The sequence below is a fragment of the Lycorma delicatula genome, chromosome 12 (assembly GCF_047948215.1).
Source record: "Lycorma delicatula isolate Av1 chromosome 12, ASM4794821v1, whole genome shotgun sequence".
Lineage (NCBI taxonomy): Eukaryota > Metazoa > Arthropoda > Insecta > Hemiptera > Fulgoridae > Lycorma > Lycorma delicatula.
Window position 1 is genome coordinate 6,484,352 of NC_134466.1, and position 19,529 is coordinate 6,503,880.

Genomic DNA, 19,529 nt, shown 5'->3' on the forward strand with positions numbered 1-19,529 from the left:
GCGATGTATTAAATGAAGATGTTAGAAAAAATAAAAATGTTAATGTTTTTAAGTTCACGTATTATTTGGTGCATTATCAATACATATCGAGCAAGAGGACACTCTTGCTTGGAGTGTGATAAAAACTTTCCCTATCGTAATTTAAAAACAAAAATGGATGTGGTAAAATATTGGTTTCAACTGCTTGTAAATTCTAAAATCAACCCGGTACCGTTTACCATAATAAAAGTCGATGAACACTTTGTGAAAGACTGGGAAAAGCTATTGAACCCATCGTAAAAGAAAAGAAAATACTTTCAAAATGGAGAAAATTAAAGAAATAATTTTTGATAAGCGGTATCCTCAAATTATGATGCGTAGATCAAACAACGGACCGTACGTAAATTCAGTTGTTTCTCAAGACTTATCGTACAATATCCTGTCATAAAATAAGCTGTATTTCTTAACCTTTTCAGATCATGTAAACTTGGAACTGGTTATGTACGGCGTCAGTTATAAAACGCTGTTACAAAATCATTTTATATGGCATCTAAGTCGGTTATTTTTTTTATATTCGCAAAGGAATCAGTTTTATTATACAAATTGAACGACGTTTATACAACGTAAAATGTTTTATTTAGACTAAAAAGAATATGACCATTTTTTTCTCAGAAATGCGCTTGTGGGTGTGACTTGTGTATTATAATTGCTATGAGGATTACGGATTTAATTATTATCTACAAAAATAGCTTATCTTATTAGCAACATATCGATGTATTGAAACGCATAATAAATTATGATATGCGGCACACAAAAAAAATAGAAGGAATTTGTGGTCATAAATACGTCACTTTTACTTGAGGTCTATAAATATCTTTTCAGACAAATGATATCGGTAAACATGTAACACATATCGATTCATAATGAAAAACAGTATATGGTAAAAATGGTTTTTTGTCAATCTGAATAGCCTTTTGAGCGGTGGGGATTTTTATAAAACGTAGTTTTCTGAATCTACTTTCACTTATACTAACCTATGTTACTACTACTTACCTATGTTACTGTGATTTATGACACTGGATTTTCATCATATTTTGCCCAATTTTCATCTGATTTGCTTGAAAGTATTATTTTTAAAATCGGCAAACTATGTTTCATAAACGCAAAGCAAAAAAAAAATTTCGCTAACAAAAAATGCGGTAGAAATGTGCAAAAAAAATTCTGCAATTAAATTATCGTAATTTTTGTACTGTTTCAATTTTTTTGTTGTTACAGGCATAAAAAATATCCAATCGTAATGTTTTTTTCAAAATTTTTTTCAAAAGAGGGTAGCATAAGACTATGAAGGGAGGCAATCAGATACCAACATATTCTCATGGAGCGCTAATCAACCACGGATCATTGTGATGGGAAAAGGTTAATAAAAAAAAAAATTAAAGAAAGGTTTTACTACAACCAAGAGATATGTCTACAAAGTAAATTTTTTGATTTTCTCAAAATGTATGAAAAGTGACATTCGTTGTTTTTCCCCAGTACTCTTCTACATTACTGATGTAAATAAATTAATAATATAAAAAATATTGTAAAATTAAACAGATAAAATAGCAGGTTAAAGAAAAGCAAACAAGGAAATAGGAATATTCAAGCCAAATAATCAAAAATATTACCCACATTTATGATAAAAATACATTTATACAATAGAAATAAATAAAAATGGATGTGATATGTATTACTGCATATGAGATCAGTATAATTAAATGTAATGATTGCAGTTAACATTAAGTGAAAAAAACCACAAGTGTGAAAATTTCCGAACATTACACATACTATAAAAATGGATACGAATCAGTCAATTCTACATGTCACTGGATATACGATTAAAATATATCTTAATAAACAACCTATCATATAAAAAATGTTAAAATACTAAAAATTATGAAAAAAAAAAAAGGGTGTACAGGAGAAATATTACATTTAATAAAATGTAGTTGTGGTAACTGATTTAACAGATTTTATTAATAAGATAATGACAGAAACAAATTTATTCTGGACTAGTGAAGATATCACTAATATTTGGCAAGAACAAATTTTTATTTTTTAATTAATAACTGATAAAAATTTATGTAAATTACTTTACTGATAATGCAGTTGAGAGCTATAAAAGCACTTCCATAAGGAATAACACATAAATCGAAAGATATAAATAAATCTATGGAAACAGATACCTGTTATGTCAGCACCAGGCTTTCTCCAAGGTTTATCTTCTAATGAATCCAAACTAAAATCATGAGTCGGTATGCCATTTATTGTTCCAATAGTCTCAAATTCCTCAATTGAAAATTTACCAGGTTGCTGAAAATTAAACAATAAATCATTTTCTTTTTTATGACCAAAAATCCAAATGAATTTTAATGATACTGTGGGGAAACTTAATTGCCTACAGATTTCTTTCTTTTTCCTGTTTAGTCTCTGGTAACTAGCGTTTAGATAATTCTTCAGAGGATGAATGAGGATGATATGTATGAGTGTAAATGAAGTGTAGTCCTGTACATTCTCAGTTTGACCATTCCTGAGATGTGTGGTTAATTGAAACCCAACCACCAAAAAACACCGGTATCCACGATCTAGTATTCAAATCCATGTAAAAATAACTGGCTTTACTAGGACTTGAACGCTGTAACTCTTGACTTCCAATCAGCTGATTTGGGAAGACGCGTTAACCACTAGACCAACCCGGTGGGTAATTGCCTACAGATTAAAATGCATTATCTATATCCAAGGAATATCTCTAAAGTAAAGACCGGTGGGAAATTTCTCTCCTAACGGTTGGCGAACCTGTGTCGTTCATGGCCATGCTAGTAATATATACACTGCAATGTTGCCTAAGTTATCGCATTGTAGTATTTTTGAGTACGTGTGAGTTATTACATTATAAAATGAATAGGAAAATTGATGTTGCCGCTGACTGTGAAATATGTATGTGGTCATACATTTTTAAGCCATCAAAACGTTAAGCCGGCTGAAATTCATAGGGAGTTGGTTGCTGTGTACGGTGATAATGTAACGAATGAAAGAATGTCTGAAAATGGTGTGAAAGGTTTAGAAATAACAGAATTAATGTACATAATGAAGAAGGTTCTTTTTCCTGATGTTTCACGAGTTGTTATTGGTTACTTTGTTCATAAGCATTTAGGCTTCAGAAAAGTTTGTGCACATTGGGATCTGCTTTGGAATTTTTGATGCGCTACATACAAAAGGCGAATAGTTCCTTAATCCAATAATTACCAGCGATGAAACATGGATTTTGTATTACACGCCAGAGAGAAAACTGCAGTCAAGTGAATGGCGTCATCCTCAATCCCCAATCAGACCAACAAAGGTCAAGCCATAGCCATTTAGACACAAACTGATGACCACAGTCTTTTGGGATCAGTTTAGTTAGCATACTGCTGATTGATTTCATGCCAATGTGAAATGACTATAAATGCACAAGCCTACTGCAAAACTTTACATAAGTTATGGTGCGCCATTCAAAATCGGTGATGTGGGCAGCCGACCGACAAAGTTGTCCTGCTGGACAATAATGCATGTCCGTCCACATGTTGCAGGTTCAACACATGATTTACTGAGAACATTTCGATGGGAAATTTATGATTACCCACCACATAGTCTGGACTTAGCTTCTTCTGATTACAATTTGTTTGGGAAATTGAACGAATTTTTTAGTGGTAACCAATTCATATGTGACAAACTTAAAAAAAATGTTGTTAATCAGTGGACTGAATTATTTCAAACATGACTGAGGATACAGGATCCTGTGAAAGTATTTCATACAAAATTTATGTGGACACCACATAACTTCCTTGTATGCCTATTAAATTACATATACACATTTTTTTTAAATGAAAAGTACATAAAATTTTATTTCATGAATAAATTTTGATATTTTTCATATTTTTTTTTTTACTGTTATTATTGGATTATTTATTGTAAAAGTTTTTTACAACCAGAAGTTAATAATTATTAATAAATCAATATATTTAAATTAAAAAAAAAAAAAGTTAAAAAAAGAAAGGAGATGAAGTCGGATTTGAATCGATGTGCCTTCCCCTTGTAAGAACCAAATTTTTCATAAATAAAAATTTTATTTGGCTATAACTCTGGAACCAATGAAAATTATGATATATTGTTGAAAATCTCTCAACGAGGGCTTATTACTGCAGTTAAGAAAAAGTCCAAAATGCGGATTTTTTTGGATTTTGGGCTTTTTTGGACACTTTTGTTCATAGATCGCAATCAAAAGAGGAGGTGCACAACTAGATGTTACAGCAGACCTAATCCAAAATTTCAACATCCTACAGCTAATCGTTTCTGAGTTATACGAGATACATACATTATATATAGATATCATGCTGAAACTAGTCAAAATGGATTCAGGGATGGTTAAAATGGATATTTCCGTTCAAATCAGACCACCTAAATTTTTCATGACAATACTACCTTTGCTTCATACAAGGAAGTAAAAAAATCTCAATATTCTGCACTAGGTGGTTTATTTAATATTAGTATATTTATATTATGACATATATATATATTGCATAATTATTAGTAATATAGCACTTGATAAAAAACTAATTCAGTTATCAATTGTAGCTTAATAATCAGTCCAAAAAATGAGGTATGGGTTTTCTTGACTTTTCATATCCCAGGAACCCCCCCCCCCCCAAAAAAAAGAGAATAATGTTTGTACATACTATGTACATGTGTTGACATGTTTGAAGTTTATTAACTATTGGTTGGATGAACAGATTTGATGAACTTTTATACAGAGGCTCATGTATATGGGCAACTGTTTATAAAATGTTTGGGGTCAATATCTCCAGGTTATGATGGAGATTTTTGGGGGTTAATTTTCACAAAATTTTGTAAATATATCCCCCTTTATAAAGCTCAGTACATGTGTGCATACTTATTTTTTTTATAAAAAACTTTTCCCCAAAATTCCACTCCCCCAAAAAATCAAAAAAAGCTATCTTCATATTTTTTTACACCTTTCTAATAGTAATAGTAGTACAAGTTATTAAAAAAAAAATACTTTGAGGACAATATTTGAAATGGGGAAGCCATCAAAGCATAAAAATTTTTAAAACATTTTTTGGTTTATTTAAACGTTTTTAACTTTCAGGTAACGTTTTTCATATATCTTTATTTTTCCACTACATAAGAACAAATAACCAATGGCAGGAAAGTATTACAACTTTGTTGTCAGCCTTTTTTTAAATTAAAAAAAATAATAATCACAATGTTTTCAATATAATTTGTTTAACACACTAACTACTACAGTTTTAATATTGATCGGAAAGATTTAATATTAATACCATGCTTTAGTTTTGCTTAAAAATGCATAAACAACATTAATACTAAAACAATTGTTACATGAATGATTATGAACACAGATATTCAAGAATAGATATATAAGATAGATTACTTCAGAGTTTTCAAAAAATCACCCTCATCTCAACATTTCTTTTGATTTCCATTTTCTAATAAGTTATTTTTTTTTTTTTTTTGATCTGGGGATTATAAGGTATATTTTTTATCTACAGATAACGATCATTCCTGAAAATAAATTATTTAAAAAAATTCTCACTAGAATTTTAACTTGAAATGAAACACGAAAATGTTACTACTTTAACAATGTGATCGAAGACTTAGATAAATTGTTAAGAATAAATTTTTTACATTTTATACAAAAACCACTTTTTCTTATCATCATCTGTCAATCTGATTAATTTTTTTCATGGAGTAATTAATTGCATAACTAAAGTTTTAAAATCAAATTGGATTTTCAAATAAATTTTCTAGGCTAAAAAGTTTTACTGTATGTCTATACTAGTAAAAAGGCTCGCTATGAAAATTTTTCAAGATTTGTTTCATTAGATATGATTTTGTTAAATGTTTTTGCCAATAGTAACTGAATAACGTTCATGAATTTAGTGTACTAACAACAAAAAGCTTCAAAATTTTTAACATATTTAGCTTTTTCTTGAGTTGTGATTTTTTAACACAGGTCTAACCCTTTTTTTCATTTTTTATCCCCAAAACACAAATATAATTTTAGAGAAATCATTCATATCAAGAAGTATAAACTGATTGAATGAATGAATCGTTTATGCGCTGTGCTTAGCCATTCGGTACACCCCCATTGATCCGCACTGCGCCAATAGCAGCAAAGATAAAAATGCGAGCACATACAGTAAACAAATCCTTGCACCATCCTTATTTTTATGGGAAAGAAATAAGTATAAATTGCCACCCTTTAATAATAACGGTAATGCTTAGTTTCTGAAACAACTTTGAGGTAATGGCATTAAATATCAAACTGGTTCCTGTGCTGAACAGTCAACCAAATTTTTGTTAATGTCTTTCTAGGCATAGTAGCAGTGCAAGCAGCCCCCCCCAAAAAAAAAAACATTGGGGGCAATATAGGGGATAGGGAGCCAATCAAAGTTTAAAAAATAAATTTTTTATAACTTTTTTTGGTTTACTTAAATTTCTAATATTATTAAAATTCTAAGTAATAGACTATTAGTAATAATATTAAAATAAAATTTCAACATAATTCACCCCCCACCGCTAAAAAAGAAATTTTAGGTAGATTTCATAAGAAAACTACCCATTGTAATGGGTACCATGATTCGACTTCTGGAAAATTTTGAAATATCTTCGCACTTCACATCCCCCAGACCCCAAAACCACTGTCAGTTCAAATGTTATATATATATATATATATATATATATATATATATACATACACTTATATTTCACTTTCTTGTGGATACTATAATTACCATAATTTTGTGCCAATCACTTTCGAATTGATACATAAAATGTAACAACCCAAAATCTCAGTCAAGTTTGTTAATGGGCAAAATCAGACCACCAGAATGGAAATGGGGGAGATTTTTCGAAAAAACAAAATATCCTTATAACTTTCTTATTAAGTGAAATATCAAATTTGTTTAAACTTCCTACTATTCTTTGGATAACAGCCTAAAACTAATTTAGGTAAAGTTTTTTGATATCACCAACCATCGGCCCAGGGGGTGGAAAAAATGGGGTTACAAAGATAAAAAAAAATCAAACCTCCCTTAATCATACCTCTGGTTAAAGTGGTCATTTAGTCCTCTAAACATTACCTAAAACTTTTGTCTGAAACAATTTTTGACATGACCAACCCTTACGGCAAGGTACCACCAAAATGTTGCTGGAATTGTAAGAAGATGGAGCTTGTCATATGTTAAACATTTTTTCACATGTAACTATTGTCATATTGAGTATATTTGAAGTTTTTCTTAATTTGGAAAAGGTGGAAATATTTTTTATTTCCTACTTAACACCGATACAATCTACCTCCACCTTCCGGCATGCCAAAAGGGATAATGTTTTTTTCAATTCATAAAACCAAAAACCAAATGCCAAGAAAGTATTATAATTTTTTTTATTATTAACAATAAACAAAACAAAAATTAAGAGTAAGTAGAGAATTATATTAACTGATAAAAAATGATCCAAAGTGTTAAAATACTAAAAGAAATTATGAATCAAAATTGAAATTAAAAATAGTTAAATTACAATAAATTTACAATGTAAAAAATTCCACCTTAGGAGAAAATCGAAGAAAAAACTATTAAGATTTTACTAAACCTCCAGATATCATTTTTATTTTATTTTTTTGCAGGGGTGAAAAACGCTTGCATGTTATCAGCATCAGGAGTAATAAAAGAGAAAAAAAGGAATAACATAACCAAAACCACATGATAAAAAAACTAAAAAAGTAAACAATCAGCTAAAATAACATTAAAACAACAAAAAAACTAAAACACATTAAAAACTACACTATCTAAAAACAAAAAACTAAAATTTACATCTAATAACAAAAACAAAATACCATAAAAAAACTTACAGCTAAAATCACAGTCTGAATAATAACAAGAGAAATAAAAATAAAACCTAACAAAAAACAAACAATAAAATAAAAAATTTAAATAAAACATTCAACAAAGTCCGAGAGGAGTATATGGACTCCTTCTTGGATAACAGAACACTAAAAAAAAACAAACTTAAAAAACTAATAAAAATAATATTAAATTCTACACACTAAACTGATCTGTCACAGAAATAACAACAGCGGGCTTAAACCTCCTTGTCATTACCCAGGATTTGATGAATGTTCCTGGGCAACTGAAATTTACAACGTAAAAGCGCATAACACCTGCAATCCACAAGGATGTTGCGCACAATTAGGCGGCAGTCACAACTTATGCATGGTGGTGCAGTTTTTGCTGACATCAGATATCCATGAGTGGCTCTTGTATGACCTATCCGCAATCGTAAGAGGACCAATTCTTCTTGGAAAATTTTTCTGTAGGAGGAATCCCATGGCAACACAATATCTTTGATATGACGAAGCTTGTTGTCTACTGTGGCAATCCAGTCATCTTGCCACTTTTACAGATCATACTCCCATAATATTACAATTAAATACAAATATAAATATAAATATATTCTTGTAATACAAATATTACAAGAAAATATAAACATATAAACACAAAACCTTAGTACAACATACACAAGTAAATAAATAAAATAAGAAAGGAAAATTTACCTTTAATTGTGGTCCTGCATTAAGGAGACCACCTCTTTTAATAGTGTATTGTGAAGATGTTTTTATTTCCCCGATAACAACATTAACATCATCTTCACTATCATCATCATCATCTTCTTCTTCATCTTCAGCACAGGGAGCACCAGAATTCATTGTTGTATCATTTTTATTACTATCATCCACCTCACCATCTTCCTCTTCATCGTCTTCTTCTTCCTCCTCTTCACCATCTTCTTGGGTTTTTTGTTCTTTATTTAAATCTCCTGAAATTTAACAAGTTTACGATAATGTTAAAAATACTAAGGTAAACACAAAAACCACATTAAACAATTTTTGCCAAATTATATAAACATCTGTTAAATAGATTACTTTTAATCTGAAAGAAAGGGAAGACAATTTTTTTTTTTGGTGGGATTCTAGGCTGGAAATAAATCTGATGGCTTTAAAAATTCTAAATTATATTTGAAATGTTTCTCATTTTTTCTTTTACTTTTATACTAACATGTGCTTGTGCTTTCAGGCAATGGGAATGGAGTGGCCCCAGCTTCACTGCTCCTAGGCGACTCCCACACGCTCCAGGGGACACCCTAATTGCTCAACCAGGGGTTCAACTAGGGGTGGACGCCTGTCCACCCCTACACCCTGGGGGGCAGTGCCCGCTTACAGGTGGACCCCCGACATCACTAAAAAAAGGGAGGAATGTCATCGAGCCAGGAGGCAGATGACCAGGGCCTACATTCCCTGAGAGCTATTTATGTGACTCTATACAGGGATTGCAAGAAAGAGTTGCTGGATTAATTCGGTAGTCAAAAAGAAGGGCCTGAACAACCAATCTCGGAGGTGGATTCTGATCTGTGGGGAAGACCATACCAAATTCTTGTCAGGAGAACATTAAGACCCAGGGTACCCGTAACACGAGATGCACATGAAGCACGGTGCATTATACACGCACGGCTTTTCCCCCGCAGAGACAAATTAGAGGCAGATGACTGGGAAGAAGCAGAACCCATGCTCCACTTCACCACTGAGGAGCTTGCGGCTGCGGTATCTCAGATACCAGCTGATAAGGCACCAGACCCAGACTGGCTGCCTAACTTAGTAGTTAAACTAGCAGCTCAGGCAGAACCTGATGTTTTCCTGGAAGCTTACAATGCTTGCCTTACCAAAGGCGTCTTCTCAGAAAGATGGAGGAAGCAGCGGTTGGTACTGGTGCCTAAGCCGAGGAGAGATCTGTCACTCCCCTTCTCATACCAGCCGTTGGCAATGATTGATTCACTGGCCAAGGTATTGGAGCGGATGATTCAACAGTGGATATCAGGAGTGGTAGAAGAGGCAGACAGGCGGACTCTCTGCAAGGCAAAATGGGTTTCGCAGAGGTAGGTCCACCCTGGGCGCTGTGGCAGGAGTGTGCGAAATGACGGAAAGATCTATGAGAAGTGGTGGTGGCAGGATATGTGTTCTGATAACGCTGGATGTGAGAAATGCAATTAAATGCATTTCTCACATCACCATTACGCATTCCTTGGCGACTTATGGTGTCCCAAAGTACTTGACTCAGATGGTCCAGCTGAATCTTACCAGGCATAGGCTAATATGCCAGGTTCAGACTGAATTAGAAGAACAAAGACTAGAAAGGGGAGTGCCACAGGACAGTCCTCGAACTTGCTCTCCGGAATCTGGCATACGATTGTGTGTTCCAGGTCGCTCTTCTGCAGGGAGTGATGCTTTTTGGATTCATGGATGACCTGGCTATGGTGATTGATGCTAGTACACAGCAGGAGGCTGTCACCAAAATCTGTGACTCCTTTTCAGTGATTAGTGGCTGGATGACTGGTGTCAGGCTGGAGTTGGCACCAGAGAAAACAGAGCCAGTGATCATCACCTCTGCTAAAAGAAGGTCTACACTGACCTTTATACTTGAAGGTAGAAAGGTTGTCACAAAGGGCTGCTGGACCCATCACCTCATTGGCAACTTAAAGGGTTGGGGTGAGAGGTTGCGTGGTTTGCCGGGATACAGCCTCACACAGTTCCTGATGAGCCATGCGGCTTTGGGTCTTACCTTTATAGATTTAATTTGGACCATTCGGACATATAACCAGAGTGTCAGGAAGAGGAGAATCCAGAACATGTCTACTTCTGGTGCCTGCATTTCACATGGTGCGAAGACCATGTGGAAATGCTAGATACGCTGAGCTGCAACTACATGTTCATGCCGGATGAAACACAATTGATGCTAATGGAAAGTGAGGATGGCTGGAAGGCTGTTGAGGATTTCACAAGGAAGGTAATGGCAAAACTACATGCAACAGAAGAGTCCCATATGGGAAAGAGATGCCAAAGGATGCCGGGTCGGACTGGCTGGCAGCTGATTGCCTAGGGAGCCTCCCGAGCATGTGGAGATAATCTTGGTGCAATGAAACCATGGGTACTCTTTACCCTGTTTCAGATGGCGTCATCCCTCTTCCTGAAGTAATGCCACATAAACAGTTCCAGGAGGGGGGGACAAATAGAGATGGAGGTTTAGTCGGTAGGGCGCAGGTACACATTCAAACTTTAATAACATCTTGCGAAACCTGTTAGCAACCTCGACAATTTGTATGTAAATAGTATTCCTCCCCTCTATAAAAATAAAAGGTGCTTATAGTATAATAGGCACCAGAGATCCTTTCCACGGCTTCTCTTCTATCAGCTGCCTTGACCAATAGGGCCAAGTCATCCACCTATCTTAACTACTCGATTTTACAGAGTAGTGCAAGATGATATACCCCCCACACTACAAAGTAACGTGATTTGTCACATCTTCTACATTGGTCAAACCACCTTTTGAAGATTGCTGATTTCACCTTATCTGCAAATGTATTGGTACTGTTAACTCTAGACAATCTGGACCCAATACCTTCAATAATAACATGCTTGGCAGGATAGAAGTAGCTGAATGGGTAGGATGATCAAGCTATACAAGTAGGTGGGGACTGGTTAGCAGTTTCAGCGCATGAGTAAGGTTATGATGGCCAGTACAACTGTTACTGTTATTAATGAGTTCTACTACCTTAGACACATTAATTATTTTTGATTTCATAATTTTATCAAAATATTTGAAGATTTTTTGAATGGAATTGTCATCAAAATGGAAAAAAAAATCTTACAAAACATTAAGCCTGAGTGTATATGGCAAATCATTCAGACTGCATTGTGAAGAGCAGATAGCATCATTAAGTAGGTGATTCAATGAAGCTCATTATAACCTTTCATAATATTCAATGATGTAAAGAGGAAATAAAACATTTTATGAAAAAATTAGTGAATGTATCTGGAGGGCAGGAAACATTAAAGAAAGGAATTTTTCCCCCAAAAAAGGACATGTTATACTCCTGGTTCATCTGAGAAAGAAAAAGGTACAATTTCAGATACTTTTCAGAAAGAAAAAAGTTTTTTATCAGGAATCATATAAAGGCCTCCTCTATGAATCATGAGACCTTGCCGTTGGTGAGGGGGCTTGAGTGCTCAGTAATACAGAGTAGCTGGACCGAAGGTGCAACCATATCGGAGAGGTATCTGTTGAGAGCCAGACTAAGGAATGATTCCTGAAAGAGGGCAGCAGCTCTTTCAGTAGTTGTTAACGGCCATATCAACATCACTCAGTCCTCTGAGTACTGCGCAGCTGAAAGCAATGGAAAACTACAGCTGCTTTTTTTCCAAGAAAATGTGGCTCTCTGCATTTTCATATAGCAATGATGGAGGCGCCTTCCTTGGTAAAATATTCCGGAGGTAAACTAGCCCCCCGTTCGGATCTCCGGGTGGGGACTACTAAGGAAGGGGTCACCAGAAAATGATAAAATAACATTCTATGAGTCGGAGCGTGTAATGTTAGAAGATTAAAAAAGGTTAGTAGGCTAGAAAATTTAAAAAGGGAAATGGATAGGACAAATGTGGATGTAGTAGGAATTATTGAGGTTCAGTGGGAAGAGGAAGGCGAATTTTGGTCAGGTGATTTTAGAATAATTAACTCAGCTTCAATAATGGCAGGCAGGAGTAGGTTTCATAATGAACAAGAAGATAGGGAAGAGAGTAGAGTATTTCAAAATGCATAGCGATAGAATCATTGTAATAAGGATAAAATCAAAATCTAAACAGACAACGATTGTTAACGTCTATATGCCTACAAGCGCCCATGATGATGATGAGGTAGAGGGTGTTATACGAAGAGATTGATGAAGCAATTAAATAAAAATAAAATAATTTAAAAAAATAATTTAAGTAAAAGGAGATGAAAATTTAGTAATAGTTGGAGATTGGAATGCAAGCATTGGAAAAGGCAAGGAAGGAAATATAGTGGGTGAATACGGGCTGGGCAAAAGGAACCAAAGAGGGGACCGACTTATAGAGTTTTGCACGAAGTATAATTTAGTAATTGCCAACACCCAATTTAAAAATCATAATAGAAGAATATACACTTGGAAACAGCCAGGCGATACTCCAAGGTATCAGATAGATTATATCATGGTCAAGCAAAGATTTAGAAATCAACTTGTTGACGGCAAAACTTACCCTGGAGCAGACATTGATAGCGACCATAATTTGGTGATAATGAAATGTAGATTGGGGTTTAAAAACCTGAAGAAAAGGTGTTAGATGAATCGGTGGAATTTAGAGAAGCTTGAGGAAGAGGAGGTAAAGATTTTTGAGGAGGGCATCACAAGAGGTCTGAGTAAAAAAGATAAGGTAGAAAATGTAGAAGAAGAATGGGAGAATGTTAAAAAGGAAATTCTTAAAACAGCAGAAGCAAACTTAGGCGGAATAAAGAGAACTGGTAGAAAACCTTGGGTTTCAGACGATATATTGCAGCTGATGGATGAACGTAGAAAATATAAGAATGCTAGTGATGAAGAAAGTAAAAGGAACTATCGACAATTAAGAAATGCTATAAACAGGAAGTGCAAACTAGCGAAAGAAGAGTGGATTAAAGAAAAGTGTTCAAAGTAAAAAGAGAAATGAACATTGGTAAAATAGACGGAGCATACAGGAAAGTTTAGGAAAATTTTGGGGTACATAAATTAAAATCTAATAATGTGTTAAACAAAGATGGTACACCAATACGAAAGGTAAAGTCGATACATGGGTGGAATATATTAGAGTTATATGGAGGAAATGAATTAGAAAATGGTGTTATAGAGGAAGTTGAGGAGGATGAAATGGGAGAAATAATACAGAGATCTGAATTTAAGAGAGCATTAAAAGATTTAAATGGCAGAAAGGCTCCTGGAATAGACGGAATACCTGTAGAATTACTGCGCAGTGCAGGTGAGGAAGCGATTGATAGATCTGGTGTGTAATACAAATACAAACTGGTGTGTAATATTTATGAAAAAGGGGAAGTTCCATCACACTTCAAAAAAAGTCTTATAGTCATGATACCAAAGAAAGCAGGGGCAGATAAATGTGAAGAATATAGAACAATTAGTTTAACTAGTCATGCATCAAAAATCTTAACCAGAATTCTATACAGAAGAATTGAGAGGAGAGTGGAAGAAGTGTTAGGAGAAGACCAATTTGGTTTCAGGAAAAGTATAGGGACAAGGGAAGCAATTTTAGGCCTCAGATTAATAGTAGAAGGAAGATTAAAGAAAAACAAACTGACATACTTGGCGTTTATAGACCTAGAAAAGGCATTCGATAACGTACACTGGAATAAAATGTTCAGCATTTAAAAAAAATTAGGGTTCAAATACAGAGATAGAAGAACAATTGCTAACATGTACAGGAACCAAACAGCAACAGTAATAATTGAAGAACATAAGAAAAAAGCCGTAATAAGAAAGGGAGTCCGATAAGGATGTTCCCTACCACAGTTACATTTTAATCTTTACATGGAGCTAACAGTTAATGATGTTAAAGAACAATTTAGATTCGGAGTAACAGTACAAGGTGAAAAGATAAAGATGCTACGATTTGCTGATGATATAGTAATTCTAGCAGAGAGTAAAAAGGATTTAGAAGAAACAATAAATGGCATAGATGAAGTCCTACGCAAGAACTATCGCATGAAAATAAACAAGTACAAAACAAAAGTAATGAAATGTAGTAGAAATAACAAAGATGGACCACCTGAATGTGAAAATAGGAGGAGAAAAGATTATGGAGGTAGAAGAATTTTGTTATTTGGAAAGTAGAATTACTAAAGATGGACGAAGCAGGAGCAATATAAAATGCCGAATAGCACAAGCGAAACGAGCCTTCAGTAAGAAATATAATTTGTTTACATTAAAAATTAATTTAAATGTCTGGAAAAATTTTTTAAAAGTATATGTTTGGAGTGTCGCTTTATATGGAAGTGAAGCTTGGACAATCGGAGTATCTGAGAAGAAAAGATTAGAAGCTTTTGAAATGTGGTGCTATAGGAGAATGTTAAAAATCAGATGGGTGGATAAAGTGACAAATGAAAAGGTATTGTGGCAAATAGATGAAGAAAGAAGCATTTGGAAAAATATAGTTAAAAGAAGAGATAGACTTATAGGCCACATACTAAGGCATCCTGGAATAGTCGCTTTAATATTGGAAGGACAGGTAGAAGGAAAAAATTGTGTAGGCAGGCCACGTTTAGAATTGTAAAACAAATTGTTAGGGATGTAGGATGTAGAGGGTATACTAAAATGAAACGACTAGCACTAGATTGGGAATCTTGGAGAGCTGCATCAAACCAGTCAAATGGCTGGACTTCTCAGCCAGTAACTGTTGACAATTTTAAAAAAAAATCTTGATATCTGTTTTTTTTAAAAAGACAGAAGTTGTCAGTAAACATGTCTATCATACCTGAATTTGTAAATTTATGAATGCTGTTCTTTAAAAAGACTTCATCCAAGATTAGGTCTGCAGTGTAGACGAGTGTTTTAAATCACCACTAATACCCCTTATATGACAATGGCTGACTGAGGACAACTTAAATGCTGACCTTATTAACTACAATATAATCTGTAAAGTGATTGAAATGATACACTATAAGATAATGTGAACCATGACATCTGCAGGACACCTAAAAGTTAACAATGATAAAGCTGTATTTGCTATCAACATTTGCAACGACACAACAGGTATGGCGGCACAAGGTTACAGTGAGCTGAGAAAGAATGTACTGACAGAGTAATGTTAAATTTAAAAAAAAAAATATTTTTCAAAGAAAACAACTGAAACAACTTATCTAGGGCTAAAGGGACTTCTCAGACATAATGTTCTTCTAAGAACAGATAATTTGTCAGGTTGTGTGATTTGAGGTAATGTTAATATATGTTTAAATTTGTTTTTCTTTAGCGTATGTTTTGAATTTTAATGTTCTCTATGTTTTATGTTTATTTCAAAATTCACGTATTTTAATTTATAACAAAATAGAATTTTAAGTGAAATTTTATTCATGATAAAAACATAACAATTTTTTACAACTGCTTTTCAAACACATTTTATACAGTATTTCATACAATTTCTAATTTCATAAAATCATCATATTGTCAAACATGAGAATGTAGTGGGAAAAGTGATTTGATATCAATCTCACAATACAGCTGGGTTTCGCTGTTTAAGACTCAAAAAATGAAAATATATGCAAAATATCATGTAAAACATTACTTCCTCCGAGCATAACTAAGTAAAAAGCAATATTTTCAATCTGTAAAAGAATTACACACCTACTTAGATAAATTTAAAATGTCTAATAAAAGGATGCAAAGGTCCCCATGAATAGAGTTTTACAATTATAATTAGTAAGTAGAGGAAAACTACTCGAAAATTTTTTTTTCTTTTTTTTTTGGAGGGCGAAAAGCGCTTTTGCGTTATCATTGCCCAGTTTAAAATGATTTTTTATAAAAGAAACTAAAATAAAAAATTAAAACAAAAAACTTACAACTAATATCACAGCTAAAATCTAAAATTTAACTAATAATACACAGAATTTTACTAAGTTTGAGAAGGGTATAAAGGGCCTCTTCTCAAATAACAGAAAGACTATAAAACTATGATTAACATAAAACAAACTAGGTTAAAAACTAAAATAATGAAAGTGAAGTAAAACTTAAAACTTATAAAACTAAAAAATGTATAATTAATATCACACAGTAAGAAACTTAACAAGATAAAATTTAAAACATAATAAAAAAGAAATAAAATTAAGTAAAAAATTTAAATACATCAATGAAGTACGAGGGTGTAAAAGGTCCCTTCTCCAACACCGACTAAAAAAATTAAAATTAAAAGAATTAAACGAAAAGAAAAACAAACACATTAAAATAATTCTTCAACACTAGTACAAAAAAATATATTACAATTTTAAATTTTGTGTAAAATATTAACACTCTTAAAAATAGCAACACCAGATCTAAAACTTCCTTATTATTGCCCAGACAGAATTTGACGAATGTTTCTCTATAATTTAAATTAACAATGCAACACACCACATAACATGTAATCCACAAGTATAGTGGCACACAGTCAAAACGGTAGTTGTATCGTATGCATAGTGGTGCGTGTCCTGCTGATATGAGGTACCCGTGCATGCCTCTGGTATGTCTTAACCACAACTGATGAAGAACCACTTCACGATGAGTTTTTCTGCATGAGGAGTCCCATGGCAACACAGAATCTTTAATGTGCCAGAGTTTGTTATCAATGGTAACCGTCCCATCACCTTGGCATTTTGCTCAAGGAGACTGTTTTATACAATTTATAAAGTCAGAAGCAGCAGCACGAGTGGTGAAAGGAGGTTGATTACGTCGTGTTTAGCAGCGGAATCTGCACATTCATTTACCTGGAATTCCCACATGATTAGGATTCCAACAGAAACTCACTTGTGTGTTGCAATGGTTCAATCAGCTTTGGCAAAAATAAAATATTTGAAAAATAAAAGATTATGTTTATACTTAGGTAAGAAATCGACTAATGCTTAATTGATTATCAGAGTGTACATCAAAAATGGAATTAAAGGAATGTAGATTAGGACTGCTAACTTTTTTTTTAGTTTGTTCTGGGTGAAAAACGCTTCGGAATTATCATCACCTGGACACGAGATATCTGTTGTAATAAGCTGGGCAATAAATTAATGAACTAGAAAGTATAAATAATTTAACAGAAAACAAATTTAATATTAAAATTTTTAAAGAATACATTTTTATGGAAGCAACCTTAATACTTCCTACATATCAACAAAGAAAAGGAAATTAAATACAATATTATTAAGCTAGTATTACACAAGATACGAATATACCTAACAATATTTTGTATACCATAATTCTAATTTTGCATCAATAACTTAGGTAAATAACTAAAATTATAAATGGTAATAACTAAATAAAGAAATACAAATAATTTTTCTAAAAAATTAAGTCAAGACTTTAGTTCTATGAATAATTAATTACCGTTATAAGTCAATGCTGACAATTTAAAAAAACAATTGTTATCACAAGTAAATAAGTACAGGAATGTTAATAAAAAGGAAGTCAGTACAGAGAAAAAGTATACAAGGATATAAAAATTGATTAATAGCTGAAGAAAAAATAATCAATGGTTAACTATTAGAAAAACAAAACTTATTTAAATTATTATTTAAGTGTACTATCAGTAAACAATATTAAATATACAAAACATAATTACCCAGTAATTTTTCATGTTCACTAGTAGAATTCAATAGTTTGTCATGATTAGAACTGTCTGTTGTATTAAAATTTTTCTGAGGTGGTTCTATAATTGGTGGTTCCAATACTGGAGGTAGCTAAATAAAAACAAAGAAATAATTTTAAATTAATAGAATTGGATATAATTATAAATAAACTAGATATTAACAGCAAATGTTATACAGTATGACTTCAGTTTTATTACGTTTAATTATTTATAACCTTGCTAGCTGTACATTTAAACTATAAGATTTGAAGTTTATATATACAACTAGAGTAAACAATACTGTAAATAAAAATAAAACAACGCTAGCTAAAATTTTACGATTAAGAATGACAGTTTAGTAGTCAAAGATCGAAAGTAAATCGTTAATTTTCGGTTTGAATGTGATCATTGATTATCCCATCGAAAAAAAATCACAGACTTAATAAACAACCTAAGAAGAAAAAATTAATTTAATAAGGCGCTTTTAGGTACAAAATTAATACAACTATTCCTAAACTTTACGAATCACCCCACAGGAAGAAAAAAAGCATGCTAACAAAGCATATGCAAATAAAATAACAATTTAAATGTACAATAACATTTATATTGTTATTTACACTAATTTTATAATCAGAAGAAAAATAAAAATGATATTACAACAAGGAAAATGATCAATAACAAACCGGTAGGTAAAAACCTTACGGGGGACCCAAGCAAAAAAAAAAATACTGAACCTGATTAGTTGCATTCGAATCTTGAGAAGTATCAAATTTATCTCCATATAAGGCATCATCTGCCGCAGCATCTTCAGATTTATCAGGATTAGAATCTCCATACAACCACTGATCTTCGTTCACATCATCATCAGCCATTTTGCCTCGTTTTAAACATAACCTACAATGTTGCTAGGGCCTAACTGTGGTTTGGAAGCTACAGCCGCTTCAGCAACTAAGTTGCAAGTGCATGGTAACATGATTAAATTTTTAGTTATGCAGTCTGTAATACCGATTATTATCTCCATGAAAATTATATCAGCAATTAGTTATACAAGATTTCACAATATTTAGGAAATTAAAAAAAAAATAGTAACATATTTACAGTTGTTTTCTTTTAATAGGAGAATATAACTATAACTCTGTGTATAGCACTGAATGTATCTTTTTACAAATTCAACCAGAAATTTATGTTTCTTAGTTTAATAAATACATGTATCTCATTAGTTAACAATAATTGAAATCCACTC

The 19,529-nt window shown here is 32.8% G+C and overlaps 1 protein-coding gene across 2 annotated transcripts in view; it reads right to left on the minus strand.

The window, feature by feature from the left end:
* The window catches only part of Fip1 (Factor interacting with poly(A) polymerase 1), a 41,376-nt gene extending 22,139 nt beyond the window's left edge, over window positions 1-19,237 (minus strand). For both annotated transcript variants that reach the window (XM_075379864.1, XM_075379863.1), the window contains exons 1-4: window positions 19,021-19,237; window positions 18,281-18,398; window positions 8,648-8,910; window positions 2,205-2,331 (exon numbers count right to left, since the gene is read on the minus strand). In XM_075379864.1, the coding sequence (XP_075235979.1) occupies window positions 2,205-2,331; window positions 8,648-8,910; window positions 18,281-18,398; window positions 19,021-19,158 (646 nt within the window). In that variant the 5' untranslated portion in view covers window positions 19,159-19,237. The remainder of the gene's footprint in view (window positions 1-2,204; window positions 2,332-8,647; window positions 8,911-18,280; window positions 18,399-19,020) is intronic.
* Window positions 19,238-19,529: the final 292 nt, after the last annotated feature.